Source organism: Erythrolamprus reginae, chromosome 2, assembly GCF_031021105.1.
Source record: "Erythrolamprus reginae isolate rEryReg1 chromosome 2, rEryReg1.hap1, whole genome shotgun sequence".
NCBI classification, from domain to species: Eukaryota; Metazoa; Chordata; class Lepidosauria; order Squamata; family Dipsadidae; genus Erythrolamprus; species Erythrolamprus reginae.
This window is the reverse complement of record NC_091951.1, coordinates 310,833,851-310,857,802: the sequence shown is the minus strand read 5'-3', so window position 1 is coordinate 310,857,802 and position 23,952 is coordinate 310,833,851. Positions and strand designations below refer to the sequence as shown.

The window sequence follows — 23,952 nt, the reverse complement described above, 5'->3', positions numbered from 1 at the left end:
ACATTATTTTGCAGTCTGATGAAATCAGGTTCTAGATGAGTATTATTTCGCAACATTCTTTAATAAAAGAGTTGCTTTCCAGGGCAAGACATCACTTATGAAGCAATAGTCAATATTGAAAAAATCCAGCCATGGTGTCTTCTACTTAAACTGCATTGTATAAAAATTGTCTGCCTGTAGTTCTAGGGACAGGAATTCATTGTGTAATCCAAGTACAAGTGTATTGCAAAGATTGTGGTTTAGAAAATTCTAGTTCAGCTCAGGTGGTATATGGCATACATTGTTTGTACTGAATAAATGAAGCTGCACCACTACCTTAAACGCAGAGACTTTGAAATCAAACATTGCTTTACAGAACATAAAACAAAATATAAAAGTAAAGAAAACAAGACTTCAATGCATTCCGCAGTCCTTTTCATTTTAATATATAGGTTCATTTTTATCCCATTTGGGATACGCCCTTCCATACATAAAACAGATGCTTTATAGGAGCTGAATGTGTGTTGTTGGAAGACTGTGTTTGATATTTGCTCTTCTCTCATTAAGAATCGAAGGAAACATCTGGTTCTTGTGTTTCAGGCATATAAGAATGGATCTTTTTTATGGCAACCCTAGAAAGAAGTTACTTTAAAAATCTGGTTTGATTGATTTCTACAGGTTTAATATGTGTAGATTTCAACTCCCAGAATTCCCCAGCCAGTTGAAATCCACACTTTTTAAAGTTGCCAAGTCTTAATCCAGCGAGAAACACTGGATATTAAGAGTAATGCATTTTAGTTTGGGCTGATTTGTGTTGGCTTTTTTTCATGGGAGCAAGTTCTTTTATTCATGTTTTTTTGAAGGGCTGCTACTTGTTGTAGATGACTTTGGAAAATGAAAAAGGCAAGCCTGGCTTATTCTCTCATATGCTAGGATATTTTATGTCTGGAACTAATATGTTTTATTATGTCCCAGACAAAGTTTCTTTTGGAGTATGGCAAAGGGGAGTTTGCTACTAACCTGTATACCCTTCCATCATTCTATCGCTATTCTTGTTAGGCTATTCTAGCCCAAAAGTAACTAACCAATTGGAAGATTCCCTCATTTTATAATCTGTTTCTAGAAATAATATCTAGTGTCATTAAATTTTAATTAAATAAAGGATTCAATTAACCTTACTTTGTTTTTCACCCATGCTGTTCCCCACCCTTTCGTGGTCAAATATACTGTACGTTGCCACACTTTAGTATTTTATTCAGAAGATAATTTAGTCTTTAGACTAGTTGGTGTTAAACATGTGATAAATCCCAGTGTTAGGCTGCCAAGAACCACATGACAATAACTTCCAGACTCCAGGAAATGAATGTTAGTTCAAGCTTATAGCAAATCTTGGGTGTTAAATTTTGATTTAAGCTTGAGATGGAGAAGAAAAAACATTTTGTCAAAAGGATATGGCTATCTGCCAACTAATATTTTTCTGATTGATTTCCACTTTTTCATGCTTTTTAAATAATGTCTTTCTAATTTCATTTGAACTGATTTTTCAACAGTTTTATATGGTAAATACAGTGGTACCTCGTGATACGAACCCCTCGTGATACGAACCCGTGGTTCGGAAATTTTTTGCCTCTTCTTGCTAACTTTTTTCGGCTTACAAACCCACCGCAGATCACAAAATGGTGCTCTGCTGAGTGCCGCCACCTGACTGTCACCTTTTAAAACAGCCGGGGGGCTTCTCGGTGTTCTCTTGAACCCGAAATTTCAGGTTCGGGAGGCCGATGAGAAGCACTGCCACCCGGCTGTCACCTTCTGAAACAGCCGGGGGGCTTCTCGGTGTTCTCCCAAATGCCAAACCCAGAAGTTCGGGTTCGGGTTCCGGAGGCCGCCGCGAAGCGCCTGGTTGTTTCAAAAAGGTTACAGCCGGGCGGCGGCGCCCAGCAGAGCGCCATTTTGCGATTCGTTTTCTTTTTGCACACATTAATCGCTTTTACATTGTTTCCTATGGGAAACAATGTTTCGTCTTACAAACTTTTCGCCTTACGAACCTACTTCCGGAACCAATTAAGTTCGTAAGATGAGTTCTTTCCAGTCCTTTGACACTCCTTTGTATCTATATGCATGTGTCAAAACGAATTATTACTACTATTACTAGATCTTAGTTAATTACTGAAAAACATTGATTTCATAGGTTTATCTCCAGTATCATCTCCCCACCCACCCATCCCCACCCCGGTTTTACACTGTAAAAGTGATTTATCTTTATGGATCTTGCTCTGTTTTTCAGATAGTCAGAAAAGCTTAATTTGATCTTAGAAAAGATATGTTATTATTTTTCCAATGTAATTAGAAACCATTTTCTTTTCTTTTTTTTATTTCATAGGGCTTTTTTTAAAAAAGAAAGGAAAACTACAGTTTTAATAAAGGTTCTGAATGGCATGTGTATATTCAAGTTCATTAATTCCTTAAGAAGTTAGGTATTCTAAACCTGGGCTAACACCTTTATTCCTATTTTAAAAGGGAAGGAAAATAGGAATACCAAGAACATTTATACTTAGGAAATTCTAGCCTAACAGTAACTAACTGACTGTAAGATATACTCTATGTTATCATTTGTTTCTGGAAATAATATCTAGTGTCATTTAAATTTTAATTAAATGAAATGTAAAATGTTGAACAACATATATTTGTACAAAAATCATTACAATTCTTTTCCTTAACTAAACTAATATTTGTCAATGACTCTTCAAGTTGCAAAGAATTGTAGAGATTGCAGCTTTGATACATAGAAATGCTCCAAAGTTGTATTGACTAATATAGCATCCATTTCTCTCACAGTTAAGTTAAATCTGAAATGCTTTTGTACATGTAGGACTAGAGTTATGTTCAAAGTAATGGCCCATAAAACAATGCGTTAGATAACAATCTAACTTCTTTATTTTTTTAATTTACTGATTACATTTTATCAGGGATATTAATCAGCTGCTATAAAGGTAACAGAGTTAAAATAAAAATAGCAGTTTGCTATGCATTTTTAATATGCCGCACCATACCAAAAATAGGCTCAGCAAGTGCAATAAGACTACTTGGCAAGCAAAGCTTTGGAGATTAAAAAAAAAGTTAGGTCATTCCAGAGCTAACCACAAGCCCTCACACTGATTTTTTGTGAGTGAAACAAGATTATTTATATCTATCTGCCCAACAATGCCTCAATAATATTTTAGATTGAGTAAGCCACCGAAAAGGGGAGGGCAGGCAAATATTTAAATTTATCTAGATAAAGAAAACATGTTTGAACCCACTTAACTGTGTCTCTTGAGGTCTGTAATGTTGTGAAGGGAAGACTCTAGTATTTGGACAAAACTATTTGAAATAAAATCAAGCCATTGTTCTGAATAAAAGAAACATCCAAACTGATTTTGATTTTAATCCAAGTCAGTTTGTTATATTTAAATTCTTAGGTTGGTAAGCTACCTTTTGGGTCCATTTGTTTACTGTTTAATTTAAACAACTATGTTTGATTTTAAGATTACAACAGAAATTTTTCTGAAAACTGAAACTAAGTTCAATAGAAATCTTCAGATTCCAGATAGTGAGAAGTAGGAAATGAGATAGATATTAATATTTCAGATGGCTCATCTGAGATTATGGATGTAGCCTAAATTCTAATTCAAAAACAGACCCTTAGAAATGCTGCTATGGGTTTTTATTACATCTAAATACATAAAATACAAGCAACTAATGAGCTTTTTCTTTTTAACTGAATTTCTTATTGCTTCATTAGAAGTGCAGGGGGAAAAAAACTATGCTTCAAAGCTTGAGAAACTTGCATTCATGCCAAAACCAGGAGAACAAGGGTAAAGGCAGGGGTTTATAAATGATTATTAAAGACAGCCTAAAGTGTGGGTTTTTCCTGAGGTTTCCCTAAAGTTGATTTCCAGTGATTAAGGCCTCATAAAAAGCAAAATGATACAAGTATGCAGTGATGGGCTATGAGCCAGAACGCTAAATTGCGCTCGCCGCGGCAGCTCGTAAGTTCTTGTGGACCGGCACAATTTTGCTGTTAGATCTGTAGAAGTAGCAAAATTGCATTGTGTTTCAGCAAGGTTTTACCTGCGGCTCCATGCACGATTTTGCTACCTTCACAGGTGCAGCAGCAAAATCGCGTTGGTCCCGCAAGAACGTACAAGCCATGGCGGCGAGCACAATTTAGCGTTCTGGCTCGTAGCCCACCCTTGCAAGTATGCCATGAATCAATGCAACTCTTCAGACATCATTAGAATATATTCAAAACTTTGTTGAGAAACTGAATTTCAAATAATGCAATAGGATTCCTGATTGCCAATTTTGACACGATCAAAGCTAACTATAAATAAAGAGGTGGAACTTTCCCCACCCCAACCCTAGGTATTGTTTTTGACTCATTTCCTACTGAACTATTCTGGACCTTTGCAAACAAGCCTGGCAGTCTAAGGAGCATTCGTGTTTCGGATTAAGCAGACTGACCCAGAGTGGTGGCTTGAGCCTCTTTCTCACAAGGGGGAGTTATTCACATCCTCTGGAATATACTGCTGATAATTAGTACTTTGTATGGCGGTGAGCTCATTCCCATTACACAAGATCAGGGCTTTTTTAAATGAACACGGCGGTTTGTGTCTCGCTTCAGACTTGCTGGCAGCATCTAAACAGGCAAGTTCCACCTTAAAGCTGTCCAGAGACACATTTCACATGTTTGTAACATGGGACTCCAGTGTGCCAGGAGAAAAAGGAAATGTGAAGCCAAAATTATTTTTTAAGACTGATCTTTCTTGCTTTCTTCTCGGCCTGTCTCTTCTGTCTGTCTGTCTGTCTCTCTGTGTCTCTCTCTCTCTCTTTCTCTCTCTCTCTCTCCCTCTGCCCCTCCCTCCCTCTCTTGACAAATCAGTGCCTGCATTTCTTTTAGAGAAAGCATAAAAAGGACGAATTGAGAAAACCGCTTTGAGCTTGCTGTAGAGGAAAGTTGCCCATGAGAATTAAATAAAACAAATAAATGAGTTTGTGAGTACTGTGGACAGATTGCACACAAAAGGCCTGTTGTGCCAGAGATCATTGGAATCCTGTAATAGAAGGATTTTGAAAACTGAACAGAAAGTTTGGTCTTTAAAATAACACATTTTGTTTCCTCTAAAGAGGGAGAAAGCTTATTGCTCCAATTACTTAAAATATATTACTTAATATCACATCCCTGGCTCAGATTAATACAAAAGCCTTCCAGATAAGATTTAGTCTGTATTTTTGCTTAGTGAGACAAAGTAACCTCATATCTCCAAGATACATTAAATGTAGATTTGGCCTTTGTACCAAATAATGAGAGTCATTATTTTTTTTAAAAAATACCTTCAATAACTCTGAAAATAAATTGTAAAGATGAGCAATTTTGAGGCTAGGCATTTTTAAAATCTATTTATTTGGGTACAAGTAGCCCTCAACTTACAACCACTATTGAGCCCCAAAATTGACATGGTTAAATTGAGTTTTGTCCCCTTTTACAACTTTTCTTGCTAGAGTGGTTAAGTAAATCATCGTCACTGTTGTTAATAACACTAGCACTTATTATAACACTTAGACTTATATACCACTTCACAGTGCTTTATAGCCCTCTCTAAGCGGTTTACAGAGTCAGCATATCGCCCTCAACAACCTGGGTCCTCAATTTATCCACCTCAGAAGAATGGAAGGCTGAGTCAACTTTGAGCCTGGTGAGATTTGAACTGGTGAACTACAGTCAGCACTCAGCAGAAGCAGCTTGCACTACTGCACTTTAACCACTGAGCACCCAGGTTCATAACACAGTTGTTAAGTGAATCTGGTTTCCCCGTGGACTTTTCTTGTTGGAAAGTCACAAAAGTGACCCTGGGACACTGCAAACGTCATAAATATGACTTAGTTGCCAAGCATACAGATGTAAACCATCATCCCCTTTGGGGTTACTGTAACTGTCATTAGCGAAAAAAAGGATCATAAGTTACTTTATTCCAGTGCTGTTATAACTTTGCACCGTCATTAAACAAACTGTTGTAGTTGGGACTGGCATTTCTACTGATAACCAATACAGTTGCAAAGCATGTTATCCTGTGACCGTAACCGTTATCAATAGCATTCTGGCACTTCCTATTACAGTAGCACCTCTAGATATGAGCTGCTCCACATGCGAGCCGCGACGCAAGCAAAATTTCTGTTCAACACACGAGCTCAAATTCAGGATATGAGCCGAGCTTCCACTAGGTGGCGCAAGAATATCCTTGCTTCCAGTTATCTCGGCGCGAAAAACAAAGTCTAAAGGCATTCGTTCGAGATGTGAGTTGATCGACTTACGAGCTCGGGTCTGGAACGAATTAAACTCGTATGTCGAGGTACCACTGTATTGTTAAACAAATTCTCTGTTGTCATTAAGCATGGTTAATTTCACATGGTTGCCATTTGCTATCTCCTGTTGTCTTCTCCATTGACTTTGCTTTTGGAAGCTGGCGGTGAATGTGACAAATGCAAATCACCATGGGATGCTGCAATATTGTGATTGTGAGCTCCTTGCCAAATACCTGGGTTGTGATCATGTGGGTTCAGGGACTCTGGTGGCTGCAAATACAAGGTACCATAATTAGGACTCCTTTTTTTAGCACCATCATAACTTTCAAGAATTTCTGAATATGTGGCTATTAAGTAATGATCATCCATATCAGTAATCTTTCATTTCATTATTTTTAAACAGCAGTGTGGTTTTTTCTTCTTTTAAATGAAATTCTCATATTACATCTGTTGTTTTGACAACCATGTCAATATTATCCTTCACAAAAAACAGATTCATTTATGAGTTTTATTATGCATGACCAATACTTTTCAAATATGTAACTCATCATATAATACCTTAACAATTTGAAATGATGTAATGTTGATATTTATTTACTCTTTAGAATGATTTGGTAAGAGAGCTCGGGATTTTTGTCTTTAGGTTTGATGATCCCATCTTATTCTCAAAGGAATCTCAAGACAGAACAGCAAAAATAAAAAATAATTCCAAAAGTGCCAAATCTCAAGACAGAACAGCAAAAATAAAAAATAATTCCAAAAGTGCCAAATCTTTATTTTGCACCCATGAGAAAAAAATAGAAGTGAGATAGAATAATCAGAATTAGGAATGAGAATCAAGAAAGGTTCATTTTGTCTGCTGGGTCCCTAACCTTTGTTTTCTACAACAGTACTCAAAATGAGGAAGATGCAAGGAGAAAGCAATGTGAGGGATTCAATGATTTACGTAAACAATATTTCCCAACCTGTATTTTTATTGTAACTCCCAGAATTCTCCACAATTGCTATCCTGGCTGGAGGCTTTTGTAAAGTAGCACCTGAATTTCTAGATATTGACTAGTATTGATTTTAAAAGTACAATGTAGTTTTATGGTGAGTGCTGAAATGCATGTTAATACAAAGGAATAGAACAGAACATAATAATAGAATAGAATTTTATTGGCCAAGTATGGCCAAGGAATTTGTCTTGGTGCATATGCTATCAGTGTAAAGAAAAGAAAAGACAGGTTAATCAAGAGTCACAAGGTACAACACTTAATGATAGCCTGGGCACAAATAAACAATTAAATAATATTAGGAACCAATCAATATAAACAGTAAGGATACAAGCAACAAAGTTACAGTCATATAGTTATTAGTGGGAGCAGATGGATGATAGGAATGATGAGAAGATTAATAATAATGCATGCTTAGTAAATAGTTTGACAGTGTTGAGGGAATAACTTGTTTAGCAGAACGATGGTGTTCGGGGAAAAACTGTTCTTGTGTCTAGTTGTCTTGGTATGCAGTGCTTTAGAGCATCATTTTCCAGGTAGGCATTGAAACAGTTTATGTCTAGGAGGGGAGGGATCTGTAAATATTTTTACGGCCCTCAATGGAAGGCAGATTGGTAGCAATTGTTTTTTCTGCTGTTCTGCTTATCCTCTGAAGTCTCTGTTTGTCTTGTTGGGTTACAGAACCAAACCAGACAGTTATAGAAAAATGTTACAGAAATGTTCTGGTCCAGAAAGAACATTCTTTGTTGTGCTTTTTTGATGCCTTTTTGATGTTAGGTGTCCATTTTAGATCTTGCAATGGTCTAGAAATTTGAAGGTCTCCACTGTTGATACTGTGTTGCTTAGTATTGTAAGAGGAGGAAGTATGGAAAGGTTTCTCCTAACGTCTACCACCATTTCTATGGTTTTGAGGGTGTTCAGTTCCAGATTGTTCTGCTCATACTACGAGGCTAGTTGTTCAACTTCCCGTCTTTTTGCGGATTTATCATTTAAACTTAGAGATTTGTAGCATTATATAGTTGTAATCACCCATAATACCATAAAGAAAATCAGTACAGTGGAACTTCGGCCAGCGAATGCCTTCGATAGCAAACATTTCAGATAACAACCAAAAATTTTGTTAAAAATTTGCACCAGATTCTGAATAAAAATTCGGATACTGAACAGCCACGTCCCTTCTCCCCCACTTCCACCCTCTCTCTTTACCTTTTGCCTCCTCCAACTGAATTCCCAACGACTGGCTGGAGGCACCGGGTGTTCTGGAGGATGGCTACTCAATGACCCCTTAGCCGGGCCAGGCCTACAAAGCATGAAAGGGAAACTTCTGTGGCTGCCTTCTCTTTACCCGCCTCCTTTTTATTGTGTTTGGTGGCAGCGGCAAGAGCTTCTCGGCCACTCACAGCAGACCAGAAGAGGCCGCTGCAGTCCCACTGGTGGGCTCGCTCTGGCCACTGCGCTGCCTGCCACCTAAAGGTGGAGAGGTAAGCACCTACAGAGCCAGGCTGCTCTTTGCTGCTGCGGCCGGGAAGGAGTAGGCAGGGGGTATCTGGTGGCAGGGCGCTGGCAGGGCTTTCTCTCCCCCTGGCAGGAGTGGGAGGGAAGCTGCTGGAGCCGCCTCAGCAGTTGCTGCCACTGCAGCAGCCGCAGCCACCGCCACCCTTCTTTCCCACATGGTGGCGGCAGCAGCAACTGCTGAGGTGGCTCTGGCGACTTCCCTTTGAGAAGCATCAATGCTGGGAACGTTATGTTCATCTGCTCGATGTTCCGCCATCACTGGTTCTCCAACTCCTGCGGGGGGGGGGGGGGAAAGAACCCTACAAGTGTCCCACTGCCAAATACCCCCTGACTGCTTCCCCACCCCCACTCTGTGGCACCTGCCACCTTATCTGGGAGCACGGTCACCTCGCCCCCATGAAGGCAGAGTGACAAAAGGTAAAGAGAGGGAAGGAGTGAGGGACAATGTGTGTGAAGGGGGAAAGGGATCAGTTTTCCCCCATAAGAAATAAAAGAAATATAGCGAGTCAACAGGGGCTGGGAACCAATTAAATCTATTTCCTTTATTTCTTATGGGGAAAATTGTTTCGGATACTGAACATTTTGGGTAACGACCAACATTCCAAATCAGATTGTGGTCGTTAGCTGAGGTTCCACTGTATTTTTTCCTTCTACGGAACATGGCTTCGACTTAGTCTTAGAAAACAAAATCCAAAAACCTATAGCTAATACTTAAATTGGGATATTTTGTTGCATAACTGTGATTTAAAATTTGCCAGTAAAAATAACCAATGAAATTTCTGTGAGCACTTCATTGCTCACAACAGTACATTGGTTGTATTTTGACATTTGACATTCACCTAAGGCACAAAGTATTATAGAGTTCATTTCTGTGGACTTTTTATTGAGCAGCAAAGGAATGGTATATTTCTACTATAATGAAGGTTTTAGCAATTTAATTAAGGACATTGATTAGCCTACATGTGTAATGATTAGACAGCACCATCTACTGGCTAATTTTAGTTGTCCTGATTAAATATTCATTGCATTGAAGGGGATTTGTTAGTTCTTAAACTGATTTTCAGATGCACAATACTAAGTTTGCTTAACCTTTTTACATATTGCCCCTTCCTGCTTTATAGTCAGATGCTGTCCAAAGGTTGTGAAGATGTATGTAATATGCACTTACCTAAAAGTAATGGCTCTGCTTTCAGAGAAGACTATTTTCCATTAGAGACTAAAGCAAGCTATAATATTTTTGGTGTAAACCTGTATTGGCTGTTATGCCGTGTATAAGTGGCCCTTAAAGTATATAGCATATATAATTGGAAGGAGAGTCATTGAAGAGAAAAAATAATAAAATAGAAATAGGATAATGGGAGCCCTAAATAGTGCAAAAGATTATTTAAAGGTAATAAAAGACATATTGATCCAAGAGAAGGCCAAGTTGTATATTGTTGAATTCAGATACTGAAGAGGCAGGAAACTGGCAATAAGACTTCAGCTCTTTATTGGTTATAGTAACCAAATATCAGCCCCTGCCTGTTTTTGGCAGGGGTTTAAATAGGGAGCCCTTTTGGGAAGGAGCCAATCAGAATTTCCCTGCTCTACTTCCTTGTTGGACTGGAGTGAAAACTTCCCAGCTTCTCAGGATGTAACATATGTTATACAAAGATAGGGTTGGAAAGGGTAACATAGGGTTTGGGCTGCATGCATATAGCTTCTGTTGGGAATGCTTAAATGGCAAGGACCTTTATATTTCCAAAATTGAATCTGTCAACCCAGTGAAATTTAGTAGGGAAGACTTGTTATTTCAAAGAATAACACTGACATTAAATTTAAATCTTGTAAGTAATGGTTCCCATATCTGGACACAAGCCCCACCAACAAAGTATCCAGACCACTCCCTGCCTATTAAATTTTCATTAGAGCATAACAATAACATTTCTTGGAAAGGTATTGGAGGATGTTTAAAGAATCTGCTGTCTATCAGCAACTAATCAAACAAAGATGTTTTTCCCCCTGATGGTGCTTTAGCTGTTGACAGCAGCCACACAAGCCCAAGAAAAATAAAGAACTACTACACAGTTTTCTGAACAATCATTATATGTTAAATCAGAATACTCTGACTCAATTCTGCTTAATCTGAATCTCTGCACCAGCTTTGTATATTGACTAAAATGAGCATATCAATGAAGAAACCTAGGGTGCTTCCTTGATATGTACCATTCTGTAGGATGCTGCAAGGAAGACACAGAGTGGAAGGAGAAAAATATGAATGGTAATAGAGGTTTAGGTTCAGAGAAATTTGTTCCCCAAAGTATTCAGGCAATTTTTGTAATGTCATACTCAGGTGGCTCTAGTGATCTTCTTCGACTATGGCAGGTGAAGCTAAATCCAGGGTATTGTGTGAAATTTAAAAGTGGAATAAAGGTAAATCACTAGATTTAAATGGACATGCTTTTCTGGATCTGTTATTAAGTTAATAAAACACGCCTCAGGGGTCGGTCCTCTCCCCCCTGCTATTTAATATCTACATGAAACCGCTGGGTGAGATCATCCAAGGGCATGGGGTGAGGTATCATCAATATGCCGATGATATCCAGTTGTACATCTCCATCCCATGTCCAGTCAACGAAGCAGTGGAAGTGATGTGCCGGTGTCTGGAGGCTGTTGGGGCCTGGATGGGTGTCAACAAACTCAAACTCAACCCAGACAAGACGGAGTGGCTGTGGGTCTTGCCTCCCAAGGACAATTCTATCTGTCCATCCATTACCCTGGGGGGGGAATTATTGACCCCCTCAGAGAGGGTCCGCAACTTGGGCGTCCTACTCGATCCACAGCTCACATTAGAGAAACACCTTTCAGCTGTGGCGAGGGGGGCGTTTGCCCAGGTTTGCCTGGTGCGCCAGTTGCGGCCCTATTTGGACCGGGAGTCATTGCTCACAGTCACTCATGCCCTCATCACCTCGAGGCTCGACTACTGTAACGCTCTCTACATGGGGCTACCTTTGAAAAGTGTTCGGAAACTTCAGATCGTGCAGAATGCAGCTGCGAGAGCAATTATGGGTTTCCCTAAGTATGCCCATATTACTCCAACACTCCGCAGTCTGCATTGGTTGCCGATCAGTTTCCGGTCACAATTCAAAGTGTTGGTTATGACCTATAAAGCCCTTCATGGCACCGGACCAGAATATCTTTGGGACCGCCTCCTGCCGCACGAATCCCAGCGACCGGTTAGGTCCCACAGAGTCGGCCTTCTTCGGGTCCCGTCGACTAAACAATGTCGTCTGGCGGGCCCCAGGGGAAGAGCCTTCTCTGTGGGGGGCCCGACCCTCTGGAACCAGCTCCCCCCTGAGATTAGGATTGCCCCCACCCTCCCTGCCTTTCGTAAACTCCTTAAGGCCCACCTCTGCCGTCAGGCATGGGGGAACTAAAACACCTCCCCCTTGCCTATGTTGTTTTGTTGATTGATTGACTGTGTGCCTGGTTTTTTTATATATATTGGGATTGTTTTATGACATTACTAATTTTAAATTGTAATTAGATTGGTGGGCATTGGATTTGTTATTATGTACTGTTTTTTATTATTGTTGTGAGCCGCCCCGAGTTTGCGGAGAGGGGCGGCATATAAATCCAATAAATCTAAATCTAAATCTAAACTAGAACCCTTGCAGTGTTTGTATTACAAAATTCCTGGGCTTGAAAACTTTTGAAGTAATTACTTGAAAAAAAATTGTTTCAATATCATGACTTCATGCATTATGCAGCAATACCGCAGGATATATTGGATTTTGCAGGTTTATTAGCAAATTCAGCTGCTGAGGATTCAAGCATCAGTGTAACCTATGCAGTTTGATATTGAAATACCTATTCATTTTTAAAAGTATGCATTCAAATGAATTCTTTCAATGAGAGAAGAAACTTAAGAAAGATCTTAGATTGAATTTGTTTGTGATAATCCCAACAGGTCACTTGTCTAATAGATGGAATATGGTCATGGAAAAAAATAGTTATTAAATTATAGAGCACATTGATTATCATAGAAAATACATTGTTTAGATAACCAGCTCCAGACAATTTTCTGTTACAATGGAAGAATGTTTTTCAGGATATAGACAGGATTATGGAAAAGGAAACACTAGTTAGTGGCACCATATAATTTAGGTTTCTGGTGCCATGTTTTAAACTTGTTACAAATAAACTCTATTTAACAATTGCTTAGTTTTAATTTACATAGCATATAATTGTTTAGATACCAATTGTGACTTGAGCAATATTCAAAGTTTGAACAAGTATGATGATTACTTATTAATTATCAAATCGCTAAGCTGTTAAGAAGGCAGGCTTATCTCTTTTGGCATGAAATGTGTGTTAACTGGATGCAAATGGATAAAAATAGGAATGCAGTCATATAATTAACTCTACTAAAGCATATAATTTATCGAGTATCTTAAACTAGTCAAGGTTTCTCAGCATAATTTATTATTTGGGGTTGTTGAAATGGGGGAACAAAACATGCACACATTTGAAACGGAATAATCTGAGAAAATATAATTAACCCTAAACATTTCCAATTTCAGTTTATTATTTGTTCTTTGTAGGGCATATTTTCTTGTATTTGAAACATGAAAGAAAATTATTTGCACTGTCTTCTGAAAGAATGCCCATCCCCTTTCATGCCTCTAGGTTTCTTTGCCCTATATAATTTATTTATAATTTATTAATCAGATTTCTATGCCGCCTTTCTTCTGGAACTCAGGGTGGATCAAAACAAAGGATACTATACATAAGCATAGTTCCCTCTAAGCTGAGCAGTGAGCAATCGCTCACTTAAAAATCATCATCAACTCAGAGTTTTCCAAACCTGCCCAGAAGCCGAGAGGGAAAGAGTGAGAGGGAAGGAGAGAGAGAGAGAAAGAGAGGAAGAGAGAGAAACAGATAGAAAAAGAGAGGAAGGAAAAGAGAAAGAAAAAGAATGGGAGTAAGGAAGAGAGAAAGAAAAATCTAGTTTGAAACTAGCTCAACTATTTAAGTGGCATTTTGATATTGATAGAGTTGCCCTATTGTGAGCTCACTGTTATAGACACACAGTACAGTATTTTATTTTGATATTCTCTGAGGGTTTTTTATTTGTTTGTTTGTTTGTTTGTTTGTTTATTTATTTATTTATTCATTTATTCATTTATTCATTTATTTATTTATTTATTTATTGTTTCTGTGCCGCCCAGTCCCGAAGGGACTGCCGCTCAGACACTATACTTTTCCGCCCACCCACCCCAAAAAATTAGAGGGAACACTGTACATAACAAATCTAATATTTAAATATTTAAATATACTAAAAACACATTACTAAAAACATAAAAATCTAATTTATGTTAATTCTAAAAAACCCTGCACATTTAAAAAACAGACATCCTCATTCATTTTCATTATTCTTCATTCATGGCTCAGGGATATCAAAAGTTGTTAGTGCCACCAACCTGTTGACAGAGATGTATTTTCAGAGCTCTGGGAAAGGCTGGGAGGGTGGGGGCAGTGCAAATCTCTGAGGGGGGTTGATTCCAGAGGGCCCTGCCTAGCTGATGGGACCTGGAGAAGGCCGACTCTGTGGGACCTAATCGGTAGCTGGGATACATAAGGCAGAAGGCAGTCCCGTAAGTAATCTGGTCCCATGCCATGTAGGGCTTTATGGGTCATAAGCAACACTTTGTCATTTAATTGGGGCTGTTACCATGCAATGAGAAAAGAAAAAGGTCAATGATAGGGATCAGAATGTCAGGGTTGAGAAGCTCTTAATCCAAATGTAGTGGATTTGAACTTCCACATATCTATAGATACCGTATATACTCGAGTATAAGTCGATATTTTCAGCACAAAAAATGTGTTGAAAAATCCAACCTCGACTTATACTAGAGTCACTGACTTTCACTGACCTGAAAACTGTTCCAAAGCTCCACACTTCCGATGTGAAAAGCAGGGAGGAAAGAAACCTCATGGCTGGCAACAGGAGGGGTTTTTTTCTTTCTGCTCTTGCTATCCCTCAGCTGCCTGATTGGCAGCAGGCTGAACCAATCACAGCTCCTTCTCTAAACAGAAAGGAGGCACTGAGAGAGCTATCTGATTGGCAGCAGGCTGTACCAATCACAGCTCCTCCTCTACAGGAAGCACTGGGGGAAGGGGCGGGAGGGTTGAAGAGACTTTCAGAACAAGGGAACCATGGCTTTCTCTTCTGACCAAGGCAGCAACAATGTAAGTTACCCATTTAAATTTGATTAACAGGATAGGTTATTTTGTAAGAAAATGTTGCTTAAAGTGGAGATAACTCTGTGTAATTAAACTTTTTCTTCCAACTATACTTATCCTACCCAAGAGGGTTGTTAATGCTGACTTGTTTAAAATAATACAAAGGTTAGGATAATATAATAGTATGAATTTTGTCATTAATCATTTGTTCTACATAATTAATATGAATAGATTTACCTTTTTTTAAGAGTATGGTTACGCCTTATGCAAGATAAATATCATGTAGAAGAAAGATTTTACAATTAATGATTGAGTAACCCCAATTGTTATTTACTGATCTATTGAGATAGTAATAATGATTTTAACCTATGAAATACGTTTTAAATGGAAAATCTGAATATTTATCATATGGAAGTTTGATTTAAGCAATTGTTTTGAAAGAATATATGAAATCCCAATTATTAAGAAAATTATAATGATATTGTAATGAAGATTAAGATAACAGGTTTTAAGATTAAAATAACATTCCTAAATATATTTTAAGAGGTTTTTGGAATTTAAGAAAAAGAAAGATTTTGGAAGGGGAGGAAGAAAGATGCAAGAAATAAAAAACATTTTGGAAGGAAAAAAGTTACATAATATAATAATAACAACAGGATTGGAAGGGACCTTGGAGGTCTTCTAGTCTAACTCCTTGCCTAGGCAGGAAACCCTACACTACTTCAGACAAATGGGTATCCAACATCTTCTTAAAAACTTCCAGTGTTGGAGCATTCACAACTTTTGGTGGCAGGCTGTTCCACAGATTCATTGTTCCAACTGTCAGGAATTTTCTCCTTAGTTCTAAGTTGCTTCTCTCCTTGGTTAGTTTCCACCCATTGCTTCTTGTTCTGCCCTCAGGTGCTTTGGAGAATAGGTTGACTCTTTCTGCTTTGTGGCAAACTCTGAGATATTAGAAGAATGCTATCATGTCTCCTCTGGTCCTTTTTTTCATTAAATTAGATATACCCAGTTCCTGCAACCGTTCTTCATATGTTTTTTTTAATTCTCCTACAAAAACAATTTTAAGAAGCTACAATAGAAGAATATTCCGTTTTTATAAGTTACCAGTAGCCACTGTATTTTCCATCCTGGACTTATATTCGAGTCAATATGTTTTCCCAGTTTTTGTGGCAAAAGTAGGTGCCTCGGCTTATAATTGGGTCGAATTATACTCGAGTATATATGGTATTCTGCCTATTTGAAGTAATTGACATATTTTTCAGAGTATAAGACGTATCTCTCCCCCCCCCCCAAAAAAGAGAGAAATTTGGGTGCGTTTTATGCACCGAATGTTGCCTCTTTTTTTTTTAAAGCTTTTTTCCCCCAGCCCTAATTTATTTATTTATTTATTTATTTATTATTTAGATTTGTATGCCGCCCCTCTCCGAAGACTCGGGGCGGCTCACAACAGAGTAAAACAAATCATAAATAATCCGAATAAGTTTAAAATATTTAAAGATTTAAAAAAACCCATATACTAACAGACACACACACAAGCATACCATGTATAAATTAAACATGCCCAGGGGGAGATGTTTCAATTCCCCCATGCCTGACGGCAAAGGTGGGTTTTAAGGAGTTTACGGAAGGCAGGAAGAGTAGGGGCAGTTCTAATCTCTGGGGGGAGTTGGTTCCAGAGAGTCGGTGCCGCCACAGAGAAGGCTCTTTCCCTGGGGCCCACCAACCGACATTGTTTAGTTGACGGGACCCGGAGAAGGCCCACTCTGTGGGACCTAATCGGTCGCTGGGATTCGTGCGGCAGGAGGCGGTCTCGGAGATATTCTGGTCCGATAAGGTACTAACGATCTTCCTGGTTTGCAGAATTTTTTCTTTGCTATTCCGAGATCTCCCCCACAAATGTTTTTGCAGTCTTGTTTTCATTGTCATTCTGCCCCCCTCCTCGAAAAAAGTTTTTCAGCCCTAATGAGGTGCTAACAATCTTCCTGGCTTTCAGGATATTTTCATTGCTATTCTGAATTTTTTTTTAGCCCTATATCTTTGCAGGCTTGTTTTCATTGCTATTCTCTCCGAAAAAGGTTTTTTTCCCCAGTCTTAGCCAGGGAATAAAATGATGTGACCAGAAGCTGACCAGACTAAGGACACTAGCCAGATAAATACTTGGTAGGTAGATTTTTTTCCCCATCTACTTTCCTTTCCCCAAACTATACTAGTGCGTTTTATACTCTGAAAAATATGGTACTTAACAGATTGTGGGGCATTCATTGTTACTTTGTTTTGAATAGTTTGTGGAAACTTTTATTCTACTTTGCCAACTCTTGTCATGATATCTATGACTTCAGGAAATCTTAAGAACAGAATGAATAAAGTTGTGAATATAGGATTTTTGCTTCTTATGTTGCTTGGAACAGCCCTAATGAAATGCAATGTCTTTTTACACTGAGGACTACTCCATAAGCTTTATATTGCACTTTGTTTCCCCCCACCCCTTTCATCAAATCAAGATTTGTCATGGAGCAGGATTACAGCTCTTGAGTTTAAGTGGTGATATCTTGTCATGAAAGAAGGCCATTCACCTGTCTTCATTTTCTTCACCTTGATTTGTGTAATCTATTTCTGAGACAGTGGGAGAATATAAAGCATATGTTTCCACATGAGCTGTAGATGGATTGTTACTATTGCTTACAGTTTTCCTACTTGGGTATGCTCATTTAACTGAACAAATTGGCGACTGCCATTAAATTTGGTTTCCATTTTTACTTAGAAAAATAAAACAAGATCTCGTTGTCTCACAAAGACTTGGCTCATATTTTAAAATGTTGAATGAATTTGTGTTACACCATGCTCTAATTAAAGCTGAAATAAGTGTTCCTGAAGCTAATATGCCCAAATAAGGTAATAAAAAATGGGTTTGTGTGAAGACTTAAGAAAGCAGTTAAAAGGGTCTGTATTAAGTGAGTCTGGCATTAGTAAAATCAATGTGACAATTACAATGCCAAAGCAAATGTGCATAGTGATGGTGTCCAGTATGAAACAAATTTTCAAAATTTTGCCAGTTTCATTATGCTTGTTGTTCTGTAGAAAGACTACAAAATTTCCAAGCCTTGCCTAGAACTTAAATGCTACAGTATTTCTGGCTTTTGTACGAACCCTAGTTCATAAATACAGTCAATAAAGCTTCACAGTGAAAGCAATTTATGAAATTGGAAAATGTATGGTTGAAATAATTAGTATCGTACAATTTTTGTGTTAATGCTTGAGCAACAACATCTGAAATTGTTCCTATTAGTAGTAAACTACAAATGCTACATATTGAAAATACGGAATTGGCAATCAGGAATTGGCAATCAGGAACCCTAGACAAAACAGTAGACAAGCAATAGGACCCCTCGACTACTCTAATAAAGCCAAGTTGATATTTTATTTCCTTATATGTGATAGTCAACATTGTGAATTGATCTTGGATGCCTGTAGGAAGTGAAAGGTAGCTTGTGAAGTAATTATATTATATGGACACTCATGCCACTAAATACTGTAGTTATTTATATTATATTAAGAAAGTGGAAAGAAAATGAAAAATGATGCAAATGCCCCTACTGACTAACATAAAATGCTTAGATTTGTGACAGTCTGTTCTTATAATTGTCCAAAGTTTTATTTGAGATCAAAATTCCTCTAAAGCAGAAGACTGACTACTCTTAGAGATATAATGTTGGCGAGACATTCATCTGATACAGTTTTTATGGCTCTAAAAAAAAAAAACCTTGGAAGCTTATCAAACAGATAATCTTAGATGGATGATTATCAAAGAGAGATCCAGAATTAAGAAGAAATTTCTAACAGTGAGGACAATTAATCAGTGGAAGAGCTTGCCTCCAGAAGTTGTAAGTGATCCATCACTAGAGAGGTTTTCTGCTGGAGAACAACAGAAGTAAAAGATTTCAAAGTCCTTTCCAAATCTTATTATAAAATACTCCGAGGGAGACAATTGTTTAACTCTCTTGAACCAAAACTAAGGTTGAGGCTCTTAAAATAGAGAGAATGCAAGTCAAAAAATGAATCTGAAAATTAAAGGGGTACATTTATTTAAAAGAAACAACTAGAACTAAACCTTGAATAATTGGCAATATGAAATAATGTGTCATCAAATGCTATGCACTTTAAAGAACTAAATAACCACCCTTTCCAAATCAATTGACAGCTGCAGCTTCAAAGCCTAGGCCTGCTGTGGTTTGATCAAGTCTTGGAGAAAACCACTTTTATTTATTTATTATTTATTTATTACTTAGATTTGTATGCCGCCCCTCTCCGAAGACTCGGGGCGGCTCACAACACGTGGAAACAAATCATAAATAATCTAACAAATTTAAAATTAAAAGATTTAAAAGACCCCATATACTAACAGACATACACACAAGCATACCATATATAAATTAAACATGCCCAGGGGAAGATGTTTCAGTTCCCCCATGCCTGACGGCAAAGGTGGGTTTTAAGGAGTTTACGGAAGGCAGGAAGAGTAGGGGCAGTTCTAATCTCCGGGGGGAGTTGGTTCCAGAGGGCCGGTGCCGCCACAGAGAAGGCTCTTCCCCTGGGGCCCGCCAACCGACATTGTTTAGTTGACGGGACCCAGAGAAAGCCCACTCTGTTGGGACCTGATCGGTCGCTGAGATTCGTGCGGCAGGAGGCGGTCTCGGAGATATTCTGGTCCAATGCCATGAAGGGCTTTAAAGGTCATAACCAACACTTTGAATTGTGACCGGAAACTGATCGGCAACCAATGCAGACTGCGGAGTGATGGTGAAACATGGGCATACCTAGGTAAGCCCATGACTTCTCTCGCAGCTGCATTCTGCACGATCTGAAGTTTCCGAACACTTTTCAAAGGTAGCCCCATGTAGAGAGCATTACAGTAGTCGAACCTCGAGGTGATGAGGGCATGAGTGACTGTGAGTAATGAGTCCCGGTCCAGATAGGGCCGCAACTGGTGCACCAGGCGAACCTGGGCAAACGCCCCCCTCACCACAGCTGAGAGATGTTTTTCTAATGTGAGCTGTGGATCGAGGAGGACGCCCAAGTTGCGGACCCTCTCTGAGGGGGTCAATAATTCCCCCCCCCAGGGTAATGGACGGACAGATGGGATTGTCCTTGGGAGGCAAAACCCACAGCCACTCCATCTTATCCGGGTTGAGCTTGAGTCTGTTGACACCCATCCAGGCCTCAACAGCCTCCAGGCACCGGCACATCACTTCCACCGCTTCGTTGACTGGGCACTTCATCTTTTTATGACAAAAACATGTTTTATTACCTGGCACTGGCAAGAGGTTTAATGTGTCCCAAATTAGAATGTCGCCATAAACTTAATTAAATAATTAAAATATTATAATAGATAAGCAAATTTAGTGTTGGGAAAAAAGGTACAAAGGTATTATCTCTATATAAAGATATTTAATGGTTCCAGTAAGTAAATAACCCATTTAGTTCATTAACGTTATTAAAAACGTACTTAAAATACTATGTTTGGATTACTTTATAAAGATTAAAACAAAACAATTTGAACCTTTTACAAGTGCACATGTGGAATAACTCCAAGTGCTGAAATTAAAAAGAAAACAAAGCACTTGAAATCCTATCTTTTACCCATTTATGGGATGGATTGGTTGCTAAGTGCATAGCATTTATAGACATTGTTATTTCCGTTTAATTTATTTTTTATCTCCATTAATTTCTAGTAGTAAAAAAAAGAAGAAATAACATCCCAAAGAACAGCGAGGTAGATGTCTTGAAGCATTCCTTTTTTTATTTCCCTTCCTTATCATTTTTCTTAAAAGAAGAACAAGGCCAAAAATAATATACAGACAGTCCTTGACTAACAATAGTTCATCTAGTCGGCAATTTAAGTTACAATGGGACTGAAAAAAGAGACGTATGACCATTTTTCACACATGGACCATTACAGCATCTCTATAGTCATGTGAGCAAATTTCAGATGTTTGGCAACTGACTCATATCTATAATGGGTGCAAAGTCCTGGATGATAATCACCTGTTGCGATATTCTGACAAGTAAAGTCAATACGGAAGTCTGGTTCCTTATCAACCATGTAACTAACTAATGACTTAACTTCACTTAATGAGTGTGGCAAGTTGTAAATGGGACAAAATTTTCTTTAAAAATGTTTTGCTTAGCAACAGAAGTTGGGCTCTGTTGTGGTTGTTAGCGAAGGACTGTAGGTTCCGACTGTGCGTTCTTTTTGGCACTATGCCTATGCCTACCTAACCGAAAACAGCTTATAATAAGTAATATAATAAACATTAACACTAAAATTCCATTGGGGCCCAGATCGGAGAGGTTGGTGTGGGGGACACACACTAAATGTTTACTTTTTCCCGGGAAGGAGGGGGAGTAACAGAAAATAATTGAGAAGCACTGGTTTAGTGTAAGTCAAGAACGTTTTCAGGAAATACGTACCCAGTCAGGATTACAAAGGGATTACTTTTGAAAGGCAAACTCTTTTTTGTGGACAGAGTAGGGTAGGGCTGGATTCAATGTTTTAATATTATAAACAAAATGACATTGTTGTAGACATACATAGCAGATTTGTCTTGAGAAGAAATTCCAGAGCATCTTTCATAGTAACTGTAGTATTATTTTACAGAAAAGACCTGAAAAAGTGAAGGCAAAAAAGGCAAACGCTTAAAAATTAGAACCCTAATCAATCATTTATTTTATTTTATTTATTTTTATTTATTATATTTGTATGTCACCCCTCTCCGAAGACTCGGGGCGGCTAACAACAATATAAAAAGACAATGTAAACAAATCTAATATTAAAAACAATCTAAAAAACTGCAATTTAAAGAACCACTCATACATACAAGCACACCATATATAAATTATATAAGCCTAGGGGGAAGGGAAATTTCAATTCCCCCATGCCTGACGACAGAGGTGGGTTTTAAGGAGCTTACGAAAGGCAAGGAGGGTGGGGGCAACTCTGATATCTGGGGGGAGCTAGTTCCAGAGGGTCAGGGCCACCACAGAGAAGGCTCTTCTCCTGGGTCCCACCAAAGGACATTGTTTAGTCGATGGGACCCGGAGAAGGCCAACTCTGTGGGACCTAACCGGTCGCTGGGATTCGTGCGGCAGAAGGCGGTCCCGGAGATATTCTGATCCGATGCCATGAAGGGCTTTATAGGTCATAACCAAAATCATATCTAAAAATTACTGATTTGAAAACTTCTTTAATTTAAAGACATAATATTTGTATTTAATTTTAAGAACTTTTTAAAATACTACCTATTTTGGGGAAAGTGTCACCATATAGTTTCACAGCAAAGGAAAATGATCTCTCTGTTCCTGGATAACTGAAATGTTCCCTTGGAGCTGCATTTGTACATTGGGAGTAAAGCTGCCCTTATGCCAGAGAAAGGTGGTCTATTATATTTCAAAATTCAATTCAGCAGCTTAATGTAGACTCTCCCCTGAATTGTGTTCAATTTTTATTGTTTTTTATGGGTATGTTCAAAAATGATTCTCTGTGGCTGATTTTCCTACCATTCTGGAATTTTATCTGGCCTGCATTGAAAATATTGTCAAAGTCAAGGTATTCTTTGCACTATCAGCACTGTTTGGTTGGATGGTGCTATCACAATTTGGTGATTTCATATTAATAGAAAGGTTTGTATTCTCCTGCTGTGGTAAAAGTGATTTTCAGCCTCTCCTATTAGGTGCATTTTTAAATGGTAAACTTTATATCTGTAGTGGACCAAAATATTCTATTCTAAATTTTTTTTCTGATGACAATATTTGTAATTTGTCATTTTGTGCTCAGTTTATTTTATTCAAATATAACTTTGGCAGGTTTCACATTCTAATTATTGTGTTTTATATTCTGCAGCAATATGAAAACTGGAGGCCAAAACAGCCAGATAGTTTCTTTTCTTCTGGAGAAGATTGTGTTGTTATAATTTGGCATGAAAATGGTCAATGGAATGATGTACCATGCAATTATCATCTCACTTACACATGCAAGAAAGGAACAGGTAAATAAGTCCAATTTAGACCTATGCAATAAACATTGTACTGTTGCTTTTAAAACTTCTACAAACTTCTGCGTGTAAGATTTGGTGCTTTGAAAAGTGGACAACTCGTTACAAGTTGAGCTAGAGCAGTGCAAAAAATGTATATAAGAAATTATACATTTATGAGCTCTTAAATAAAACAAATTTGATGTTACTTGCTTGCCTTAAAGAAAGGAATGTAGTTGTTTTCTGTACCAGAAGATTAGAATGAAGCTAAGAAGGAATAAAGAAACCAATAACTAGGTAAATTTTCATTCTAATTAAATTAGTGAAAAACATGATTAAAGATAAAAAGATGTTTAAAAGATTTAAATAATCAGCCTAAGTAATATAAAAATAAGACTTTTCAAATTCTTAGAGTTGAGTAAGCATATGAACTTATACGTTTTTGTGAACATTGAAATTTCAAAAGATTTTAAACAAAGTTATTTACCAATCTATGCCATAGTAATCATGGGAATACCTTATGACTCTTGTTGCTTAAAGAACAGAAAATGGAAAAGGAATGGTCCACGTTTGCAACTGAGTTATATAAAAGGAATTCAAGTCTGATCAATGAATGCTATGTCTTTATAACTCATTTAAAGCTTACAAACTAATACTCGGTTTGCTGATGACACCAAATTATTTAGTGTGCTTAAAACATAAAGAAATATGAAAGACTACCAATTTTTTATAACTTGAAGGAATATGAATTGAAATGATATATGAGTTTGATATAAGGATATGCAATACATTGAGCAAATTATTTTAGGCTCCCAAACAAAACTTGGAATCATTACAATATTCATATATTCTGGCCACTTAGATGC

The 23,952-nt window shown here is 38.0% G+C and overlaps 1 protein-coding gene across 5 annotated transcripts in view; it reads left to right on the top strand.

The window, feature by feature from the left end:
- Nucleotides 1–23,952, top strand: part of VCAN (versican) — a 123,581-nt gene that overhangs the window by 95,133 nt on the left and 4,496 nt on the right. For all 5 annotated transcript variants that reach the window (XM_070743066.1, XM_070743065.1, XM_070743069.1 and 2 more), the window contains one exon: nucleotides 22,957–23,101. In XM_070743066.1, the coding sequence (XP_070599167.1) occupies nucleotides 22,957–23,101 (145 nt within the window). The remainder of the gene's footprint in view (nucleotides 1–22,956; nucleotides 23,102–23,952) is intronic.